Source organism: Catharus ustulatus, chromosome 6, assembly GCF_009819885.2.
Source record: "Catharus ustulatus isolate bCatUst1 chromosome 6, bCatUst1.pri.v2, whole genome shotgun sequence".
Taxonomy (NCBI): domain Eukaryota; kingdom Metazoa; phylum Chordata; class Aves; order Passeriformes; family Turdidae; genus Catharus; species Catharus ustulatus.
Genome location: NC_046226.1, coordinates 17588765 through 17607650, shown reverse-complemented (window position 1 = coordinate 17607650; position 18886 = coordinate 17588765). Strand labels below are relative to the sequence as shown.

General features: G+C 41.0%; 1 protein-coding gene across 1 annotated transcript; it reads left to right on the top strand.

The window, feature by feature from the left end:
* Positions 1-10761: 10761 nt before the first annotated feature.
* On the top strand, positions 10762-18757 carry PSMC1 (proteasome 26S subunit, ATPase 1). The gene is made up of 11 exons (XM_033063444.1): positions 10762-10834; positions 11215-11268; positions 12086-12182; positions 12578-12702; positions 13172-13357; positions 13548-13676; positions 14577-14673; positions 14858-15047; positions 16074-16225; positions 17515-17669; positions 18463-18757. Exons 1-11 carry the CDS (start codon positions 10832-10834, stop codon positions 18595-18597), a joined length of 1323 nt encoding a protein of 440 aa, XP_032919335.1. The 5' UTR covers positions 10762-10831; the 3' UTR covers positions 18598-18757.
* Positions 18758-18886: the final 129 nt, after the last annotated feature.

Genomic DNA, 18886 nt, shown 5'->3' with positions numbered 1-18886 from the left:
CTGGCTAGGCTGACTTTATGGGACGTGAAGTGTTGCCAGGATATCTCAGCCCAGAGCCAAAACTGTATGTCTTTTACCATGGGAGGAATCAATTGCAGCAATTTTTGCCTCCTCCAAAGAGTTTGAGAGCACAGAGATATTACATTCCTGCTGGTTTTATGTTAATTGGATACATGTCAGACCTCTGCCTCCCCAGTGCTCCTTTTTATTTGGGATGCATGTAAACAGTGATCTTCCAGTGCTCCTACCACAAGCTAGTGATGAAAATTGAATGATGTTCCCATTTTTAGCAGTTTATTGTTATACATCTCCTCCAGACTTTTACTTTACTCTTACATAAATACCTTCTCTGGCTATAGGTGTCAGCAATCAGATGAAATCCCATTGTACTTCAGCCAGTAACCAGGCAGCACAGCCCTATAAAACTCTGCTCCCCTGCCTCTTCTTTCATTGCTTCACCTGTTGTTGCCTTTTATCTAACCAACTGTTTCTTACTGTTTCATCATGCCTTGCAAGGTTTGTGCTCCTGGAGTGTTCATCAGTATTCATGGGATTTGTCAGTACCATGATTTTATTGATGAATTGAGCATATTGAACACTTTCTGTGGAAAGTCCCTGTGTCACTGTGATCTGGGACAATCTCAGCTTTTATAAAAGAAAGTACTCTGTCATGGTCCCAAAGAAAAGCTGGAACACAAGGTCCTGGTGCACTCTCTAAAGTCATAAAGCTGTGGGCAGAGGAACCATTAAAATGTGTTTCTAAAAATCATGGAAAATATTGCAGTTCCCATTTCAGTGTTTACAGCATGGCTTTGGGATTTGAGGTTGGAAGTGCTGTGAATGTTACACACGAGCCCCGCAGTGAGCAACTGTTAGCATGGGGCTGTCTTGTCTGCAACTCCCACAGAAAAATTACCAGGAGGAGACAGCAGAAAAGCCTGAGAAAAGCTTACAATGGATTTAGCTCCTTGAGGGGTAGAGTGGACTCTGCAACCTGGTGAGAACAGAAGGTACCCAGTGCTATGAACGTGTAGACTCAAGCAAATGGTGCTGGCTGCCTGCCTGGGGGCTGCACTGCCTTCAGACAAAACTTTAGCCTGCTTGGCGTGGAAATCAGTGACTTCTGACTCCGCAATGCAATCCTGGCTTCTGCCCTGAACAGTCTGCAAACAGCCCATGCACCAGCCTCCCACAGCTTGTCCAGATTGCTGTTCACTGATCTGCACTGCTTCAGATTCAGATGAGACACCTCACCTAGCAGAGATCCAGCTCTGCTGCCTTCCCTGCTGTGTTTGGGTTGCTCATCAAACCAGGTGTCCATTCCACACACAGTCAGTGGTCTGTAGAACAAACTGATGGGAACATCGGACATCGAGCTATTCAGAGGAAGACAATGAAACAAACTGCTATTTCAGGATGTCTTGTGGCCTTCTCATTGGACAACCTTAATAAAAAATGTTTATGTTGCACAGGAAATCTGGTTAGTCTCCATGAAAGAACCTCTCAATTGTTAATTTCATTTTGGCCAGAGACTAAAATTTGGCTGCCGTGATCATTGTCAGACTGTTGATCTAATATTCGTAATCATATCCGTAATTACACAGCCAATCACTTTTTAACGGGCAGTAGGACCTCTGAAAAATGTATCTGGTTGGGCTAGCAATTCCACCCACTCTAGAGATCCCTGCTTCTAGTTTGTCTTGCTTATGATATTGAGCAGTTTGAAAACTTTCACTGAAGTCCACACAAGCCACTATTGATATTGTTCCCCTTCACTGTGCAAATGCATAATTTGTGTACTATTTGTTTTGATTCCATTTATCCTGTTGGAATACAGCCAATAACCCAGTCATGAGGTGAAAGACAGATCAGCTGTTTCAAATATCTTGGGGAGACACAGACTGAAGTGAGTTAATGAAAAGAGAGACAGTATTATTATAAGGCAATGAGTCAGTTTCTTTTTTAGTTTCCTTATATCTTATAGATAGCATTTTGATTCCTTATCTCTTAAAGACAGCATGTTCATAGCTTGGAATCCAGCATAAGTCAAAATACCATGACTATACATGCTACAGATTTTTCTGTCTAGAGAACAGATATTTAATGCTAAGACTTAACTATCATAATTACTTACAGTACCATGCCATGCCTGCTTCTCATTTGCCTGGCTGTGGCTCATACTAGTACAGGGGAGTAGTTACTATAGAGATTAAGGCCATATATTTAGATTCTCAAATGATTAAATGTCAAATTGGTCATCAGAAATCCACCAAAATCCTCTGGAATTGCATGATTGTGAATTCCTTCTTGTCACCTCTTGGAAATCATGTCCTTCACTTGGCTGTGGGGAACACCTAGAAAAAGTCAGAACCCCCAAAACAGTGTTGGGCTGTGTTTAAGACATATTGTGTATTATCTACTATAGAAGAAGCATGATATTAAAGAATAGACCAGGACCAAAATAAATGGACTTTTCACTTTCCTTGATCACAGCTGATTCCTGAGATTTATCAGCTTTCTGGGAACACAGCATTGCTGTCTAGGTTTCAGAGGAGAGCCCTACTTTTCTTTTAAAATCACTTTGTAGATAATATGGTTTGCATTTGCCCAAGCCCTGGCATGGGGATTTCACCTTTGTTGGGACACTCACTTTCAAAGCTCCAGTTGTTTCTCCAGAGGAATAGTGCTTATATTAAGCAAAAAAGGCAAAGAATGTCTCATTATCAAGAAATATAAAAAGAGAAAAAAAGGATTGCTATTCATCACTCACATCGTAGACAAGATATGTCTTTATGAAGTCCTCCCCCCAGAGCAGAGAGGAGGTGGACTAAGAGTGGAAGTCAAAATAATGGGAGAGGGCTCTTGCCTACCTTCCAGGGAAACAGTGAGAGTTCCCAGTAACACCAACTTGGAAGCACTTCCAATTTACCATGTAGTAACTCTGCTCCAGTCTGAGTAGCCGAAAGCCTGGACTGGTTGGTAAAATACCCTGAACACCCTGTGAATACTCTGAAACTCAAAGCTTAAGCAGAAGACAGAAAACGAAGTATAAAAATATTGACAGTGTTGCTAATGAACCAATAGCAAATTTGGTAGGTTCCCCTTGATTGCTTTCTGTAACCTTTTCAATAACCCTGCCCCACAGCTGCCATGAAGACTCTGCAGAGCTGCTGCATGGCCAGGGCCAACTCCACCCAGCTCGCCAGCGGTGAGACAGGAGGATGGAGGGAGAGTGCCTTGAGGGTGCTTATCATCTTTGTGTGAATGAAATAACACTACCTCTTGAATGTTCCAACTTTGACAGTCTTGTGCACTTTTGGCAGCATGTGGGAACCTGAAGTGATGCTTCAAGTCAGTCAGAGCTGAGGGACCACATGAACCAGCAACATGAGGAGAGATTTGCATGTTCAGAAGACACTCTCTAAGAAAACTCCACAGTCGTTGTGTAAATAGCTGAACTCAAGGTTGTTTTCAGGGAGTTTTCAGAGCCACAGGCAGTACAGTTACCCAGAGTAACAGTGCAAGACCAACAAATGGTTTCCAAGAGTCACCTAAACGCAGAAAAGGAGGGAGAACTCTGTGACAGTGTAATGTGAAATGTAGTGTTTCCAGCTGTTGGATGCAGAACTGAATTTATTTTATTGCAACAGTTCTATATTCAGTTTCAATTAAATGCACTCAAGAGTCCCATTTTCAAGTGTTATTCATACTGTATGACCAATTCTTCATTTACAAAAGGAGCATCCTGAGACAAAAAGACCACAAAATGAGTAATTCCTTTTAACACAAAAAAATTCCCAAGAAAGCAGGTTTCCGCAGAAGGAAATGATGTGTTCCATAATACTAGGAAGCAGACAATCTAAACACTTCACACTATAACTGTTGAATCATAGATTGTTTTGAGTTAGACGTGATCTTACAAAACATCTAGTTTCAATCCTCCTGCTTTGGACAGGGATGCCATTCACCACATCAGGTTGTTCAGGGCCTCCTCCAACCTGGCCTTGAACAGGATATTATTAAGTATATTGTCCTGATAGATGTAACATTTGAGTAACATGAAGGAAACTGATATAGAGAGCTGTATTTACAGCAGGGAATACAGATAATTCAAGCAACTACAAATGTATATCTGAAAACCTTTGCCAGGGCTGACTTTATGTGAGACTGGGGCAGGAGGGGGAAGAAATCTCTATCAGGGAGGGACAAAGTTTATTTAACAGACATGTCTGTAGAAGTTAAAATACAGCTTCAGAGCCACAGCACCTGCATGGTTCCTATGTTTTTCCAGACAAGACTAGCATCTCCAAGTACTAAAGCTAAAGGAATCATCTGTAAAAACTGCTTCTTGAGGATGACTGACTTGACTAACTCAACAGATTCAATTTGCATTATTAACAATAAACATAATTACACAGATATATCAACAATACTTCCAGATAGTGCTGCAATTACAGGCTGATTGAACAGACAATGCATCATGAAATCAAAGCCACAATTACTCAACAGAGAATGTGAACATGGTAAGACACTTGTGCAGTATTAGATTACAGTGCTGCAGGAAATGACAGAGGAGCCATTACATTATAGTCAACAGATTAATGCAGAAGCAGTACTTCAGGGAGGAGCAATTAAAGCCAACATATCTTCAGTACCAGTGGCAAGGTGGTGAACTAGTGGCTCCTAGCTTACCAGGGACCTTGTTTTTCTGATATCTCAGACAATTACTTCTCATTCCCCTACACTGATGATAGTCCTCTCCCTTCTTTCCAATTTTTACTGCCTTTAATACTCCAGTGCGTTCAGCCCATGTATGCTTTTCTTTGTTAGATTCAGCCTTTCTTTGCATCTGCCTCAGTGGGCTTTGGGACTGTCCCAAAATGCTTTCTGACTTAAAGACTCTTGTCCAAACTCCTGTCTTTAATGAAGACTTCGCTGATGTATTTGTGTGGATGTGCTCTGCCCTCTGGCCTCCCTCTGCACTGCACTGTGAGGAGAGGACCTGGAGCAGGCATAATGACTTTCCTGGGTTTTGCAAAGCAGGAGCACTTGCAGCATTAGATGAGTAATTATAACAACTCTGCCTTTTCATGATGGAAAACATACGAATCATTAGTAGTTAATAAAACAATGGAGCGCAGATTTGGCAAACATTTATTACTGTCTAGGAATTTCAGGCTCACAGCCTAAGTAGTAGTCAGTATAATATTTAGAAACCATTTGTGTCCTTAGAAATACTGCTTACTCTGAAATGAAATGCCTATTTCATGTTTTTCTCTTTACATAAAAATTATTTCACTAGCTCTTCATCATTTGATTGAGTCTTGCAAAGTGAATACAGCTAATTTATGTGAATGTTGATGTAATTATTGAAGAAATGTTCATTTTGTTGAAACCATCCTTGGCTATTAGTGTATCAACGGGTTGACTCTGAGGAACACCGGGTGATGGCATCTTTTCAACATCAACAACCATTAATCAGCCAGGTGAAGAACTCTGTATTCTGTTTAGATGATAACTCCATATTTGATCACTTATCTTTCTCTCTTTGCCCCACATGTAGTAAGTTTCTTATCACATAGTCGTTTGTTCCAGCTTCCCTAAAGCTACCAAAAACTCTACAGAATTTGAAGCAACTAATACGTGAGACTTTATGAAAAAAATAAATTTATTACATTTTCCTACCATGCAACAAGAAGTCACCATAGCAACATCATTCTGTGCTCACTGCTGAAGTACCACAGGATCTTCTTTTACCAAAATAGGAGAACCAATAAGCCACACTGCCTGCTATTTTGCTAACCTCTGCACAGTGAGAAAGGTACTTTCTTCTTATACTCACTTTCCATTGGGTTTCCATTGGTCTTGTTCTGCTCTCACTCCTTGGAATTCTTTGGGCCAAACTTTTCCATCACTTAAGGGAATGTGTTTGCCACCAGGTGAATGAGGTGTCCCTGATGCTTCTCTCACTAAGGGAGAAGTAATTTCACTTCAGCTGTTGGATGGCAAGACTGACACAGTCTCTTTCAGCTACTGGCCTGCCTGTAAGACTATGAGCCTAACTTAGCAGAGAGACTTCCAAATGAGATTGTATAAAGACATAGGATATAATAAACATAATTTTAAATTAACTTACTTGTTCTATACTATTCTGAAAACATATATGGAACAATCTTCAAGGTGTTAGAGTTTGCTACAACATGGAAAGACTCCTGAGAATTTTATTACAAAAATGTTTGAAAGTATCCATGCGCTCAAGAGGTTTTGAACTCTGCTTGTCTAGTTCCAAGTAATTCCTGCTCCATGAAGTCTGTTTTTCAGTGGTAATCAGACCATAACAGCAACACATATCAGTGGGAGTTGACATGCTGATGAGTCAGTAGCTGGAAACTCAGGTGAGCTATCCAAATGAATAGCTATTGCAAAAAAAATTAGGCTTATTAGTTGTGGCACTAATCAACACCTACCACAGCCATCATGTAAGCAGGATAAAACAGATACTTTATGATGTGCCAGCACAACTCAACCCCTAGAACAGAAAGGTGAACCAAAATTTATGCCATCCTGTTTTTGCTGTAGTAAAGATTAATACACAGTGGGATTAATACAGCTCTAAGAGTGAAGACTTGCTGTACTGCTCAGCTGTCTCCTTAATAATTATTTACCATGTAGTAAGAAAAAAACATATATTTCCATTTCCTTATGACTCTTGCTATTCAGCAGTTGATAATTTTTTCTTATTTCCTGATCTCCCTCTCTCAAATACATATATTTTAGTGCAGTACTTTCCTTTAACTGTAGCAATGTCTGAACGAACTATGCCCTTTGCAGATAGAAATAATTTTTTCTACTCCATTCAACTTGGCATAATTTGCTCTTCAAATAGATCTTTGATATATCAAATTTGGTCCTTTTGGCTACAGAACCAAAACCAGAACCAAATTTGCTCAACTTTATTTAAGGTAGTTGTTAATCTGGAATATGGACAAACATGTCACTTCCTCCCTAATTAGGGATATCCGGTTGGACATTTTGGCATTTTTCTTTGCAAAGTGTTTGGGGGTATTTTTTTTTCCAAAAGTAAGATTATGGCAAGGGTTGGTTATAATTAATTTCTTTATTCAAAGAAAGCTTGAGAAAAAAACTTCAACATTGTCAGCTCATTCTACTTGCTTTTTAAACTAAAAACAGTCTCATTAATGCTTTACTGTTTATAAATTTCAGCTAATACATAATCATAGAATCATTAGGGTTGGAAAAGACCGCTGATATCCTTGAGTCCAACAGATAACCCAGCACTGCCACCTTCACACCTAAACTATGACCCCAACTTATTTACTTTAAAAGTGACAAATAAATATGTTAAAATCACAACAAATGCATTTCTGTTTTAGAGGGATAAGCACACGGCGGCAGCCCTCTGCTACAGCTGCTTGGTGCTAATCCACAGCCATGAAGCTGTGCTAAAGATGGGCATCCATCTGGGCTCTCCAATGAAATGAGGAATTAGCAAGGTGCCTTCATTTCCTGTTTCTTCTCTTGCCTGGCGTAGCAGCCTGGCCATCAAAAGGAAACAAAGGCAGGGCGAGAGCTCTTTGCACCTTGAGGACACAGCAGAATCACTGCAGAGATGGTTGAAGCTGCTCTCATCCACACTAGAAGCAAGGCACAGAACATCAGGAAAGCATAAGGCCCACAGCCCTTCTCAGCTGAGAAACAACACCGTGATCAGAGAACTTATGACTGATGATTCAAGAAATGAAACATCAGGTGAATCTTTTCTAAGGGAATGTCATCTTTGTGAATACCCAATAATTCACATCAAAGGCATTTTGACTAAGAGTCATTGATGTAGTTAGGGCTGAAGCTTATTGGCTTCCACTCCTTTTTGGGAATGAACTGGCTCAAATGTACAGTACAGATTTCAGGAAAAACAGTGGAGGTGAAGGTGACGTTCCTATTCTTAAAACCTTATTTGATTCTTGGTGATGGGAGAAGGAGGAAGCAATCATGTTGCCTGATATCAGGCACTTATTTGAGCACCTTAATTTTTGTTCCATGGATGGACACTGTAAAGTAAAGACTCTTCCAGAAGGTGAGAAGCCTTATTCTGAGTTTGGGAGAGCATCTTTGCCGAGTTGTTTCTGTGAGGAGCCCACAAGAATTAGTATTCTGCTAATAATTATCCTTCATGTTTTTACTTGCCATTATTAGTAGGTGATAGGAATACCTTCCACTTGTTAACTGTTTGAACAACTTGTAAGCATCAGAGAAGCTTAATGGTTAATTTGGTACTTTGACACAGGCACACTTAAAAAGAATCCCAATGGTCCTTAAACACTTTCATTTTTATTGATTTATTGAAGGTGATGTAAGTTCAAAGCCCATTTACCAAAAGAGGGAGTCCAAATGGCAGCTTTTGAAAATACAACCCACTATATGTAGCTGTAGGTACAATCTGTAGGTTTATTTCTTTTTATGCAAACACACAAAGCTCTAGGCAGCTAGACATACACTAAGAAAGACAAATTGACATCAACAACATAAGCAATCCTCATAATTTCCTGTGTGTGCCAAGGGAAAATAAACCTCTTTGCTATTTACTAATCCCAAGCCCAATATTCTCCCAGCCCTCAGCTGCCTTCTTCCTCCTCAAAGGCCTGGGAACAGAGCTGGGGGCTTTACAATACGCCTAAAAGATCAGCCATAAGTTTACTGTTGAATAAAGAAGAGGGGTAGAAAACACCAACTAAAAACAAACCACAAAAATCCCACCCTCTCTTGGTCTTGGTATTTTTTGATATGAAGAGCTTTTTGATGTCCCTGAGGCTATGTTCATCTTTAACAAACAAGGACTGGGTGTTCCTTCCTGTTACCGCTGCTCACTCTTTTGAGTTTTTTTTCCTAGTAAGCAAAACCCTAGAAATCAGAGGCACTTGGATAATTTTTATTGTTTATACTATATTTATTGTTCAAAGTTCCTAATTTGACATTATCTGTACTCTGAAACCAAACCAAAATTTTGGATGTGTAAAGTTAAGGCAAGCAGCCAGGTTACAGAACCACATTTCTATTTCACTTCCAGTTTACCAGCACTATTCACCCCAAGAACTGAAAGCCATTAATCAGAACACCCCAAAGACAGTGTTTCCCTTCTGCAGTTCATGTTTTCTGTCACAGTTGTTCCATAGAATGTCTTTAAGTGAATGAGCTGGGAGACAATCTTGGCAACACCCTTTTACAGTTGCTCCCATTTATAATTTCCTAATATTTATTAATACTACAAAACCAGATAGGCTGTCACAGACTTGTCTTGTCAGCTTTTAAATGGAAAGTTCAGCTTTTACATTCATCCTACACCCCTACCATCTAGGTCGGTTTTGCCATAATCCTCACAGTTAAGATGTCTCCAAAGCTACATGGCACTAAAATCAGGTTTTCCAAAGGAAATATGTCTCAATCATAACCAGAACTACCAATTTGAATATAATTTGGAATAATTGGAAATAAATATGAGTGTATTTAGTCTAAAGGGAGGTTAAAGGGAGGAAAAATTGTGTGAAGGGAAGAATGTTCTAGCATCTTTACACTGTAAGGTTAAAAGAAATACAAATGCAACCCTGTGAGACTATAAACGCCAAAAAGTGAATTTTATTAAAGAAAATATTTTATATTTAATTTCATTTCAATGTCCTTAAAAGTTACAGAACAGCTGATACTGTAGCAAAAAGGCAGCAAATTAATAAAACAATAAAAACAGTTGAGAAGTCAAATTAAATCCACAGTGCAAAACAGTCACTCTTGTGAGCAAATAGAATCAAAGCAAAGTGAATTATCAAAACCTCACACCTTTCTACACTGCTCAGCCAGTTACATTAATAATTAATAAAGTTCCTTACTCAGACAGGAATTCTAGGGCAAGTGTGAAAGAAAAAAAAACCACATCAAAGCAAAGCAAAACAATCCCACATCCTACTATCTTCTGTAAACTGAAGCGTCTACACAAACGCTCAGATCTCTACACTCAAAAGAGTGATGGATGTAAATATAATCTCTATGCTGGTTGACTGGGTGAGAGCAGGCTGTGAGTATTTTTAGACTATACCCTCATCTTGACTGTAACCTTTCTGCTGATAGTGATGCTCTTTCAGCCCAAAGCAGAGGAAGTACCTGCAGATCTCCCAGGAGCACACAAGAGCTTTGGTTCTGGTGGGCAGATGCAGAGCAGCTGCTTTGGCCCCGCACAAGGACGGGACCTCTGGTACAAAGAAACGGTGTCAAACAGGCGTGACCCAAAACTGGCTTTGGTTCGGGATCGGGCACCTGCTTGAGCTCAGGTTTCACCTTCGGGAGTGTCAAAAGCAGACACTAAAAGTTTCTACTGCATTTCACCAGGAATACCACATACCAGTAGAGCTCAGTGTAGGTATAAAAGTCATGTTTTTGTGAAGGGAAGGACTTCCTGAAAACTTTACCCATATCCTTAGAGTGCTGCCACTCTATAAAAACAATTCTTACAGCACACACAATAATGTTTTTATATTGACCAGCTGATGCAACAGATGGAAGGAAGGATCAGGCCTAGGGAAAAGCCCCTGTAGCTTTAAATAGAGGCCATGAAGGTTTGCCACACTTGCCCCTCTGCTGCAGTTCTGCGCTTCACCGCGGGCGCACCGCGCCCCCCGCCGGCCGCTGCCGGCACCGCACCCGCGCGGCTGCCGGGGAGCGTGCTCGGCCCCGCCCGCTCGCGTGTCCCTCGCCGCTGCCCGTAGTGACGCGGCCGCGGCCCGTGGCGCTGCGGTCCGAGCGGTTCCGGGGCGGTCGCGGCGCGATGGTGAGGGCAGCCCCGGCACCCCCGACCCGGGACGGCACCGAGCGCGGCCTCGTGGGGCTCAGAGCGCGGCTCTGCCTGCGGCGCCGAGCCGGGGCCCCGCGCCCCTTCGGGCTCCGCCGCCAGCGCCCGGCGTTTTGCGGAGTCACTGCCGGCGCCTCCAGGCCGCGGCCTGTGGGGTGGGAGCGCGGGCGGTGGGGCCGGGCCGGGCGGGACGCTTGTTTCTGTTTTTGGACAATAACCTGGAATGTGTTAGCGTTTTGTTTAAAAGGAGAAATTTAATTGCGGGATTTCTGTACGGGGAACTGCCCGTAGGCTTCTCGATTCATAGAACTGTACATCCATATAGGTCTTTGTCGTTTGTTTTTTTACCTTTTGTCTAGGGTCAAAGTCAGAGTGGTGGACATGGTCCTGGTGGTAGCAAGAAGGATGACAAGGTAACTGAAACCCAAATAAATACTTACAGCATGAACTACAAGTGTGTTGCTACAGAGCCTGGCTGCAGTAGGCTTTTAAAAATTACTTTTAAAAAATGATTGTTGTATTTGGAACTGCATAGAATTATGCTCTTGCTGGCTCTAATGAATGTCTTTTCTGGGTGTATGTTGGGGAAAACAGGTGTTCATAAACAAAAAAAGGGAGCTTAAGAAAAACTGAAATTTCTTGACAGTGATTTGTTTTTTAAAGAAATAAAACTATAAATGTGCTAGGGTTAGGAAAGACTAGATGCCTTCAAGGTGTCACTTAAGGATCTGTTGTTGGCTTGTAAGTGACATCACACAGTGATCTGCAGTAGGAGTGTACTTCATGTTGTGGGACATCAGGGGCCTCCCTGGGCACCTGTGGAGCTGAAAGTACAATGCACACAGCAAGAGCTGGGGAACTGAACATGTCTGATTTATTGATTGAAGTGCAGCAGAAAGGTGGAGATTCAATTTTTTTCTCATTATCTCATCTGTTAGTTTTGTGTATGATTTACATCAGTCTTGAGCTTTCCATGTCCTGCATTCACTGAAGACTGGCAGAAGTTTAAATTAGAAACAGGGATGTAAAATAAACAGGACAAGAAATTTTTGAACATTCATAAAAAATAATAGTCATGTTTCTTTTGGGCTTCTTACTACATATCATAAGGAGAAGGTTTTGTTATGCCTTCACCTTGAGCTATTTTTTAGTCTGTGCAATTAACACCTGTGTGTATTGTTTGTTATCCCGTTTTTTTTCTCTTCTTATGGAATTCTTTTTATGAATTAGGATAAGAAGAAGAAATATGAACCTCCAGTTCCAACCAGAGTGGGGAAAAAGAAAAAGAAGACCAAGGGACCAGATGCTGCCAGCAAACTGCCCCTGGGTAAGCATCCTGCCTGCCCTGCAGAGCTGTGGACTGTCCGCTCTGTGGGAAGTACAGACAGAGCTCATCTGTCCTTGAGATCTGCCTCTGGAGGTCAGCAACACAATGCCAAATGTAATTTTATTTCTAATTAACATTTAAGAAGCCCTCTACAGAATAAGATTCTTATTTTGCAAGATGCAGCCCATGTATTCCTAGGTAAGAGAGAGAAAAATCAAACTGAGGAAAACTGCAGGGGAAATATTAAATCTGTTTTTCACCTGGAGTTACAGTGAGACAAGTAAGGTACAAGTTACAGTCAGGAAAATAAAGCAGGATTTCTAGTAATGAATTAGTGGTTAGTTGGTACCACGTCAAACTTGTTCTAAAATACTGTGATTCTGCTTTGCTTACAGTGACTCCTCACACACAGTGCAGACTCAAGTTGCTGAAATTGGAGAGAATTAAAGATTACCTCTTGATGGAGGAAGAGTTTATCAGAAATCAAGAACAGATGAAACCTTTGGAAGAAAAACAAGAGGTGAGGTTTGAGTGAACTGTTACTTCCAATGTTATAGTAAAGGCTCTTAATTAATGTGAAGTACTTCATACCAAAGCAATGGAAATAAAGTACCACCAGTGTGCAAGTTGATACAAACATAGCAGGTTTATTACAATTCCTCATTAATTGGCTAAATTGTTTTAGACCAAACATGGTTCACTACAGGTGAAGCCATGGCAGTTTTTTGTTTCTTAATGCTCTGTCAAAGTGCAGCTTGCAAATATCTATCAACAGAGAAAGAAGGTTCCAGTTATTCACATCCACATAAATGGTTCTGTTGGACTAAATTAAAAGTGGATTTTTTTAATTGACCTCTGCGTTTTTGGGGCAGTAGAACAATAGGAAAGATTGATTCTGCTGTATTCTATCTGAATTATTGAGCCAGTGGTGTACAGGAGAATTTTTGCCTGTGTTGTTCACTTGTTTCTTGGATTCTTCTTGGCAACAGGAAGAAAGGTCCAAGGTGGATGATCTGAGAGGAACACCGATGTCTGTGGGTACCTTGGAGGAGATCATTGATGACAACCATGCCATTGTGTCCACATCAGTGGGATCAGAGCACTATGTCAGTATTTTGTCTTTTGTGGACAAGGACCTGCTAGAGCCAGGATGCTCTGTTTTGCTAAATCATAAGGTGAGTTGTTTTTATAAAATTAAGTTTCTTACGTGTTTTTGTACTGTTTTTAACTGGCCTTTTTTTCTGAAGACTACAGGAGAGAGAATGCTTATTGTTTATTTCACACACCTAAATAAGCGGAATGAGACGTCAGCTTGTATTAAAAATGCTGCTTGCCTTCTTTGATGACTTCTAATTCTTGAATTAGGTTCATGCTGTGATAGGAGTCCTGATGGATGACACAGATCCTTTAGTGACTGTGATGAAAGTAGAGAAAGCTCCTCAAGAAACGTACGCTGATATTGGTGGCCTTGACAACCAAATTCAAGAAATCAAGGTATTCAATTGTACTCACAGTTAAACCAGCAATGTAACTGTTGTGCTAGGAGATGAGAAGGGAAACAGCAGGACTAGCTGCAGTTCCTGTAGTGGTGTACTTTATCTTTCTGTAGTGCATTTCGTCATTAGATTTACTAGGCAGACTTGTGGACCTCAGTCTTTTAAGTGGGTCACCAGAGGCTGTGTGCACAGGAACCTTTCACAGTTGCTCAGGAACCTGTAGAGCCTAGAGCTTATAAAATCTCTCTAATAGCTTATTACTTTGCAACATACAAAGTTTTGGTTGTTACAAGATGAGAGTTAAATTGTAAAAACTGCAGAGGTTATTTTGAGTGTCTGATGCTGTCCAATCTAAGGATAGTCTCTCGGGGCTTGTTTTGGTTTTGCATTTGTCTGTTGTTTGGTTGGGGTGTGTTAGGTTGGTTGTTTTTTTCTCTACCAGCAGAACTCTGCCTGAACCTTACTAAAACTCAACCCTTTTGTTCTGGGTAGGTATCTAAAACTACAAATGCTCTTAAAATCTATGGTATCTGGTAACTCTTTGTACAAGGTACCCTTTCATAAAGGGTTCCCTGGCCTCAAGGTCATCCAGGGGTGTTGGGGGTTTAGGAACTCCAGGGTTCTAAATTTGGGATGATGCATTGAGGATGGAGGAAGTGGAATGTTCGCTGCTGCTCTACCACATGTCAAGTAGAAACCATAGGAAGACCTGTGCAGATGGAGTAGTTGTCTGCCTTAGAACTGGAGGCGACAGAGAGCCATGCTGTTCAATGTCTGTCTTGAAATCAGTTAAGTTCTTTTTGCCTTCACTGCTTTCATTATTGCTGAAGATTCCTACAGATCTTTGTTGTAGACCGCTCAGTCTTACAAAAACATGTTTGTGTTTCTTGTGCTTCAGGAGTCTGTGGAGCTTCCTCTCACCCACCCTGAATATTATGAAGAGATGGGTATAAAGCCACCCAAAGGAGTCATTCTGTATGGCCCACCTGGCACAGGTATTTTACAGTTCAGTAACATCTATGCTGAGATAACACAAATAAAATAATTCACGCTTGGTTAGTATTTAAAGCATTGCCAAGTCTGTCACGAATTTCATACAATTGTTTTGTTAGGGCACTTTTTTCTTTCTCTTTCCTTCTCTGCAAACTAATTACAATTTTTCTTTCCCACTGAAAATAGGCAAAACTTTACTCGCCAAAGCAGTGGCAAACCAAACATCAGCAACCTTCCTGCGAGTGGTTGGTTCGGAGCTCATCCAGAAGTACCTGGGTGATGGCCCAAAGCTCGTGCGCGAGCTGTTCCGCGTGGCTGAGGAGCACGCCCCGTCCATCGTCTTCATCGATGAGATTGATGCAATTGGTACAAAGAGGTACAAGAGCTGCTCTCTCCTACACACACAGGGATTGCCAGGGACAACAAAAGCTTTTCTAGAAACACTTCTTTTGCAGCTATACTAAAACTGAGTTTGTTTGCTCTGCTGCCGTTTGCATACACTGTTTTGATGTAAGCATTTGTAACAAGTAACACTTCAAATAACTTCCATGGGAACACAATATAGCACAGCCTCTTCATACTAAATAGTCATGACCAAAGATAACCTCTGTTCTCTTGCTGCATGGCAGCATCTCTAGGAGAGAGTGTCAAAGCCAGAAAGAGACTCTGTGTAGATGGGATCCTCTAACTGCAAATCCATATACAGTAATTTGCTTTAGTGATCCAATGGTAAAGCAGAATATTTAATGTAGAATATACCTGTTTGTTGTTTGCCTCTTAAGTAGGTGGCTAAATATTTCTGCTTTGAGAGTATTTAACAAGTTACGCAGTGTATATCATGGAGAAGCATTGCTTGTGCCACACTAAACTGTTGTTCAGCCCATATCCAAACTGTATTTCCTTGAAAATTCCGTAGGTTTGTTGGAACTGTCCAATGCAAATAGTCTTTAAAGTAGTCAGTGTTTTTTAAATAAATAAAAAGGTGCTCGTACATGTTTACTACGTGGTCACCAGCCCAAAGTGCCACTAGACTGAAGTGCCAACTGCTACCTCATGTATGAATGTATATGGTTTTAAAAATTAGGTTGTTTCCTTTTTTATATTGGTTTTGTTAGGTGGGAAGAAGATATTTCCAAATATATAATAAACATGGAAAAAAATAATTTCCTTCAAATGATGGCTGTTACATTCCCCAACTACATGAATAGTTCAGTGTCTCTTTACTTACCTAGATGTCTCAACATGACTGAAAACCTGTGTTTTGTTTATGTGGATAAACATTACATTTTTTATTTTAATCTCTTATGGATATTTGTAAACAAAGTTCCCCTCTACCCCTTTTGTTTATACCTTTGCATCAGTTACTTAGTGCTTTTTCAGACTATACTTTTTTTTCTTAAAGGTATGACTCAAATTCAGGGGGTGAGAGAGAGATCCAGCGCACGATGTTGGAGCTGCTGAACCAGCTGGATGGGTTTGACTCTCGGGGAGATGTTAAAGTTATCATGGCTACAAACAGAATAGAAACACTGGACCCAGCTTTAATCAGACCAGGTAAGGGACTTACTTGCTGTGTATGCTTAAGCCACTTTTCTTGTGAAAGGACTTGTCATAACTTGACAAACACAGACTGGTAAAAGGACTGCAAGTTTGTTCTTATTCACCATCTCATCTATGCTGGTGTATCTGTTGAAATCAGAACCCATTCACAAGCTTCTAAATGGGAGAAAAATCTTCGGAAGAGAAGAAATGTGTTAATTTCTTTACGTATACAAAACCAATTTGAATATTCTTCCTTTCTATTAACACGGCACCGCCATTTTAAGTAATTGTTAAGCAAGCAGTGTGCAGCAGCAGCAGCAGCACACCTGCAGCAGCAGGGGAAGGCAGGGCAGCACCATCTGTGTTTTGGGGCTGAGAGCCCAGGCCTTACCAGAGACAGCCTGGATCCTGGAGCAAGGAAAGCAGACCTGGCACACTCCTGCCATTTGGGGGATGAGTGAGGGAGACGTGTTGAACTTGAGCAGGCACAGGTAGTATTTTTAAATGACCTCTAAAAATGTACCAAAGCAGAGTATGTCTGTGGTGTCTGTTAAATTGTAGAAGGTAGAAAACAATTCAGAGAATCAAAAGAATAAGCTTAAATACCTCCACAGTATGAAGCTGCAGAGGTATGTGTTTGTCATAATTTAGGTTTAGACCCTTCAGCTCAAACCCAGTGCTGTTAGAGTACAGAGGAGATAATACTATGCCAGAATTGAAAGAGATAGTCTGACCTTTCTTTTTAGTCCAAGAAAGATAATGGAACTGTTTAGGTTGGAAAGAACATTTCAGGTCATTGAGTCCAACCATTAAGCTAACATGGCCAAGTCCAGCACCAAGCCACATCCCCAACTGCCACTTCTTCACCTCTTTCGAACCCTTCCAGGGATGGTGACTTCACCACTTCCCTGAGTGACCTATTGGAATACTTAACAACCCTTGCCATGAATAATTTTTTCCTTAAATCCAATCTAAACGTCCCCATGTGAACTTCAGGCCATTTTCTCTTGGCCTGTTACCTGGGTGAACAGACCAACTCCCACCTGGCTACAACCTCCTTCCAGTTATAGAGGGTGATAAGGTAATCCCTGAGCCTTCTGTTCTCTAGATGAAACACCCCCAGATGTTCCTTCAGATGTTCCTCATAGGACTTGTGCTCCAGACTCTTCACCAGCTCCACTGCCTTCTCTGGACATGCTCCAGCTTAAGAATTACTGTCAGTCAAACCCTTCAGGTGTTCTTCCTGCTCTTTCCAACAGCTACATGCCAAAAAACCAAGACTGAACTTTTCTTTTGCACAGGACGTATTGATAGGAAAATAGAGTTCCCTCTACCTGATGAAAAGACGAAGAAACGAATCTTTCAGATTCACACAAGCAGGATGACGTTGGCAGATGATGTGACTTTGGATGAACTGATTATGGCAAAAGATGATCTCAGTGGTGCGGATATTAAGGTCAGTGCACATCACCATTGTTTATACTTCAAAGCAAAAATCAAGTCTCATTTTTGCTGCATCCAAAACTATTGTCAGTTGAACTGTTCACTCATTTTCTGTGTCTGCATCACTGAGGGACAGTGGGATGGTGTAAAATACCTTATATGAGTGCCGGGTACTCTGCTTTACAAATGGGAAATTAACAGAATCATAATTGTGAGGTAGCTTGTGTTGATAAGAGTATGTACCTGGTGTTACCTGAATTTGAAAGTAGCAAAGTAGAAACTAAAAGGAAAAGTTGGAGTCATGTGCAAGGTATTAAACACGATTTAAGGTGGTACAGGATAAGCAGCATTTTTAGGGACTATGTTGCAAGACATAAAAATTCCAACTGTGTATTAGGAAACTTCAGGATATCCTGTCTGCTTTTTTAAAGCAGAGAGTCCTTGCTACAGTTACCACACTCCACAGTCATGAGCTTAAACCAATGTGACACTACTGTCACCTCCATGCAGAAGGATCACGCAGCTGGATGTGTCTGTCCTTGCATGAAGGAAATTACTCTTGTTATAAAGCTGCCTATCAAGGAAGTCTTAACTCTTGACTACTTCTGTCCTTTTGGACACACTCATCTGGCTTTATCCAGCCTGCTTCAGTGCTAAAGAACAGTATCAAACTTAAGAATATAGATTTTGTTAACACACCTCACTTACACAGCTACTGGAGCAGTAGGAAGGTGCAGCTGTCTTTCACGGTGTGGTTTGAAGGGGTTGCACAGAAAGTGTAACTGTTCTTGCTTCCTGTGTTGCAGGCAATTTGTACAGAAGCTGGATTGATGGCTTTGAGGGAACGGAGAATGAAAGTAACAAATGAAGATTTCAAAAAGTCCAAAGAGAATGTTCTCTATAAAAAGCAAGAGGGAACCCCTGAGGGATTGTATCTTTAAGTCATTTCTTTGGGAACTATACAGAACTTTCTGTGTTGATGAGTCTTGTGTAAAACCACACAGCCAGTTTTCATTCTTGAATAGGTTAAAAGCTGGTGGGTTGTGGGTTTTCAGTCAACGTAACTCTTCATTTCCCAATAAAACATTCATTTGAATTGAATTGTTTTGGTGGCAAAGCCCTGCTATTTACATGGAACTGTCTGTTGCCTTCTCTGACTTCAAGAAAAAGTGCTGGTGACCCAAGTGCTTGTCTCAGTGAGCTACACCACTTGGGAAGGGAGCAATGCAG

Bases quoted from the DNA above. Each gene is read 5' to 3' on its own strand.
- PSMC1 (XM_033063444.1), top strand. The intron at 14,674-14,857 runs GTATTTTACAGT...CACTGAAAATAG, and splicing joins GTATGGCCCACCTGGCACAG to GCAAAACTTTACTCGCCAAA. The intron at 17,670-18,462 runs GTCAGTGCACAT...CCTGTGTTGCAG, and splicing joins TCAGTGGTGCGGATATTAAG to GCAATTTGTACAGAAGCTGG.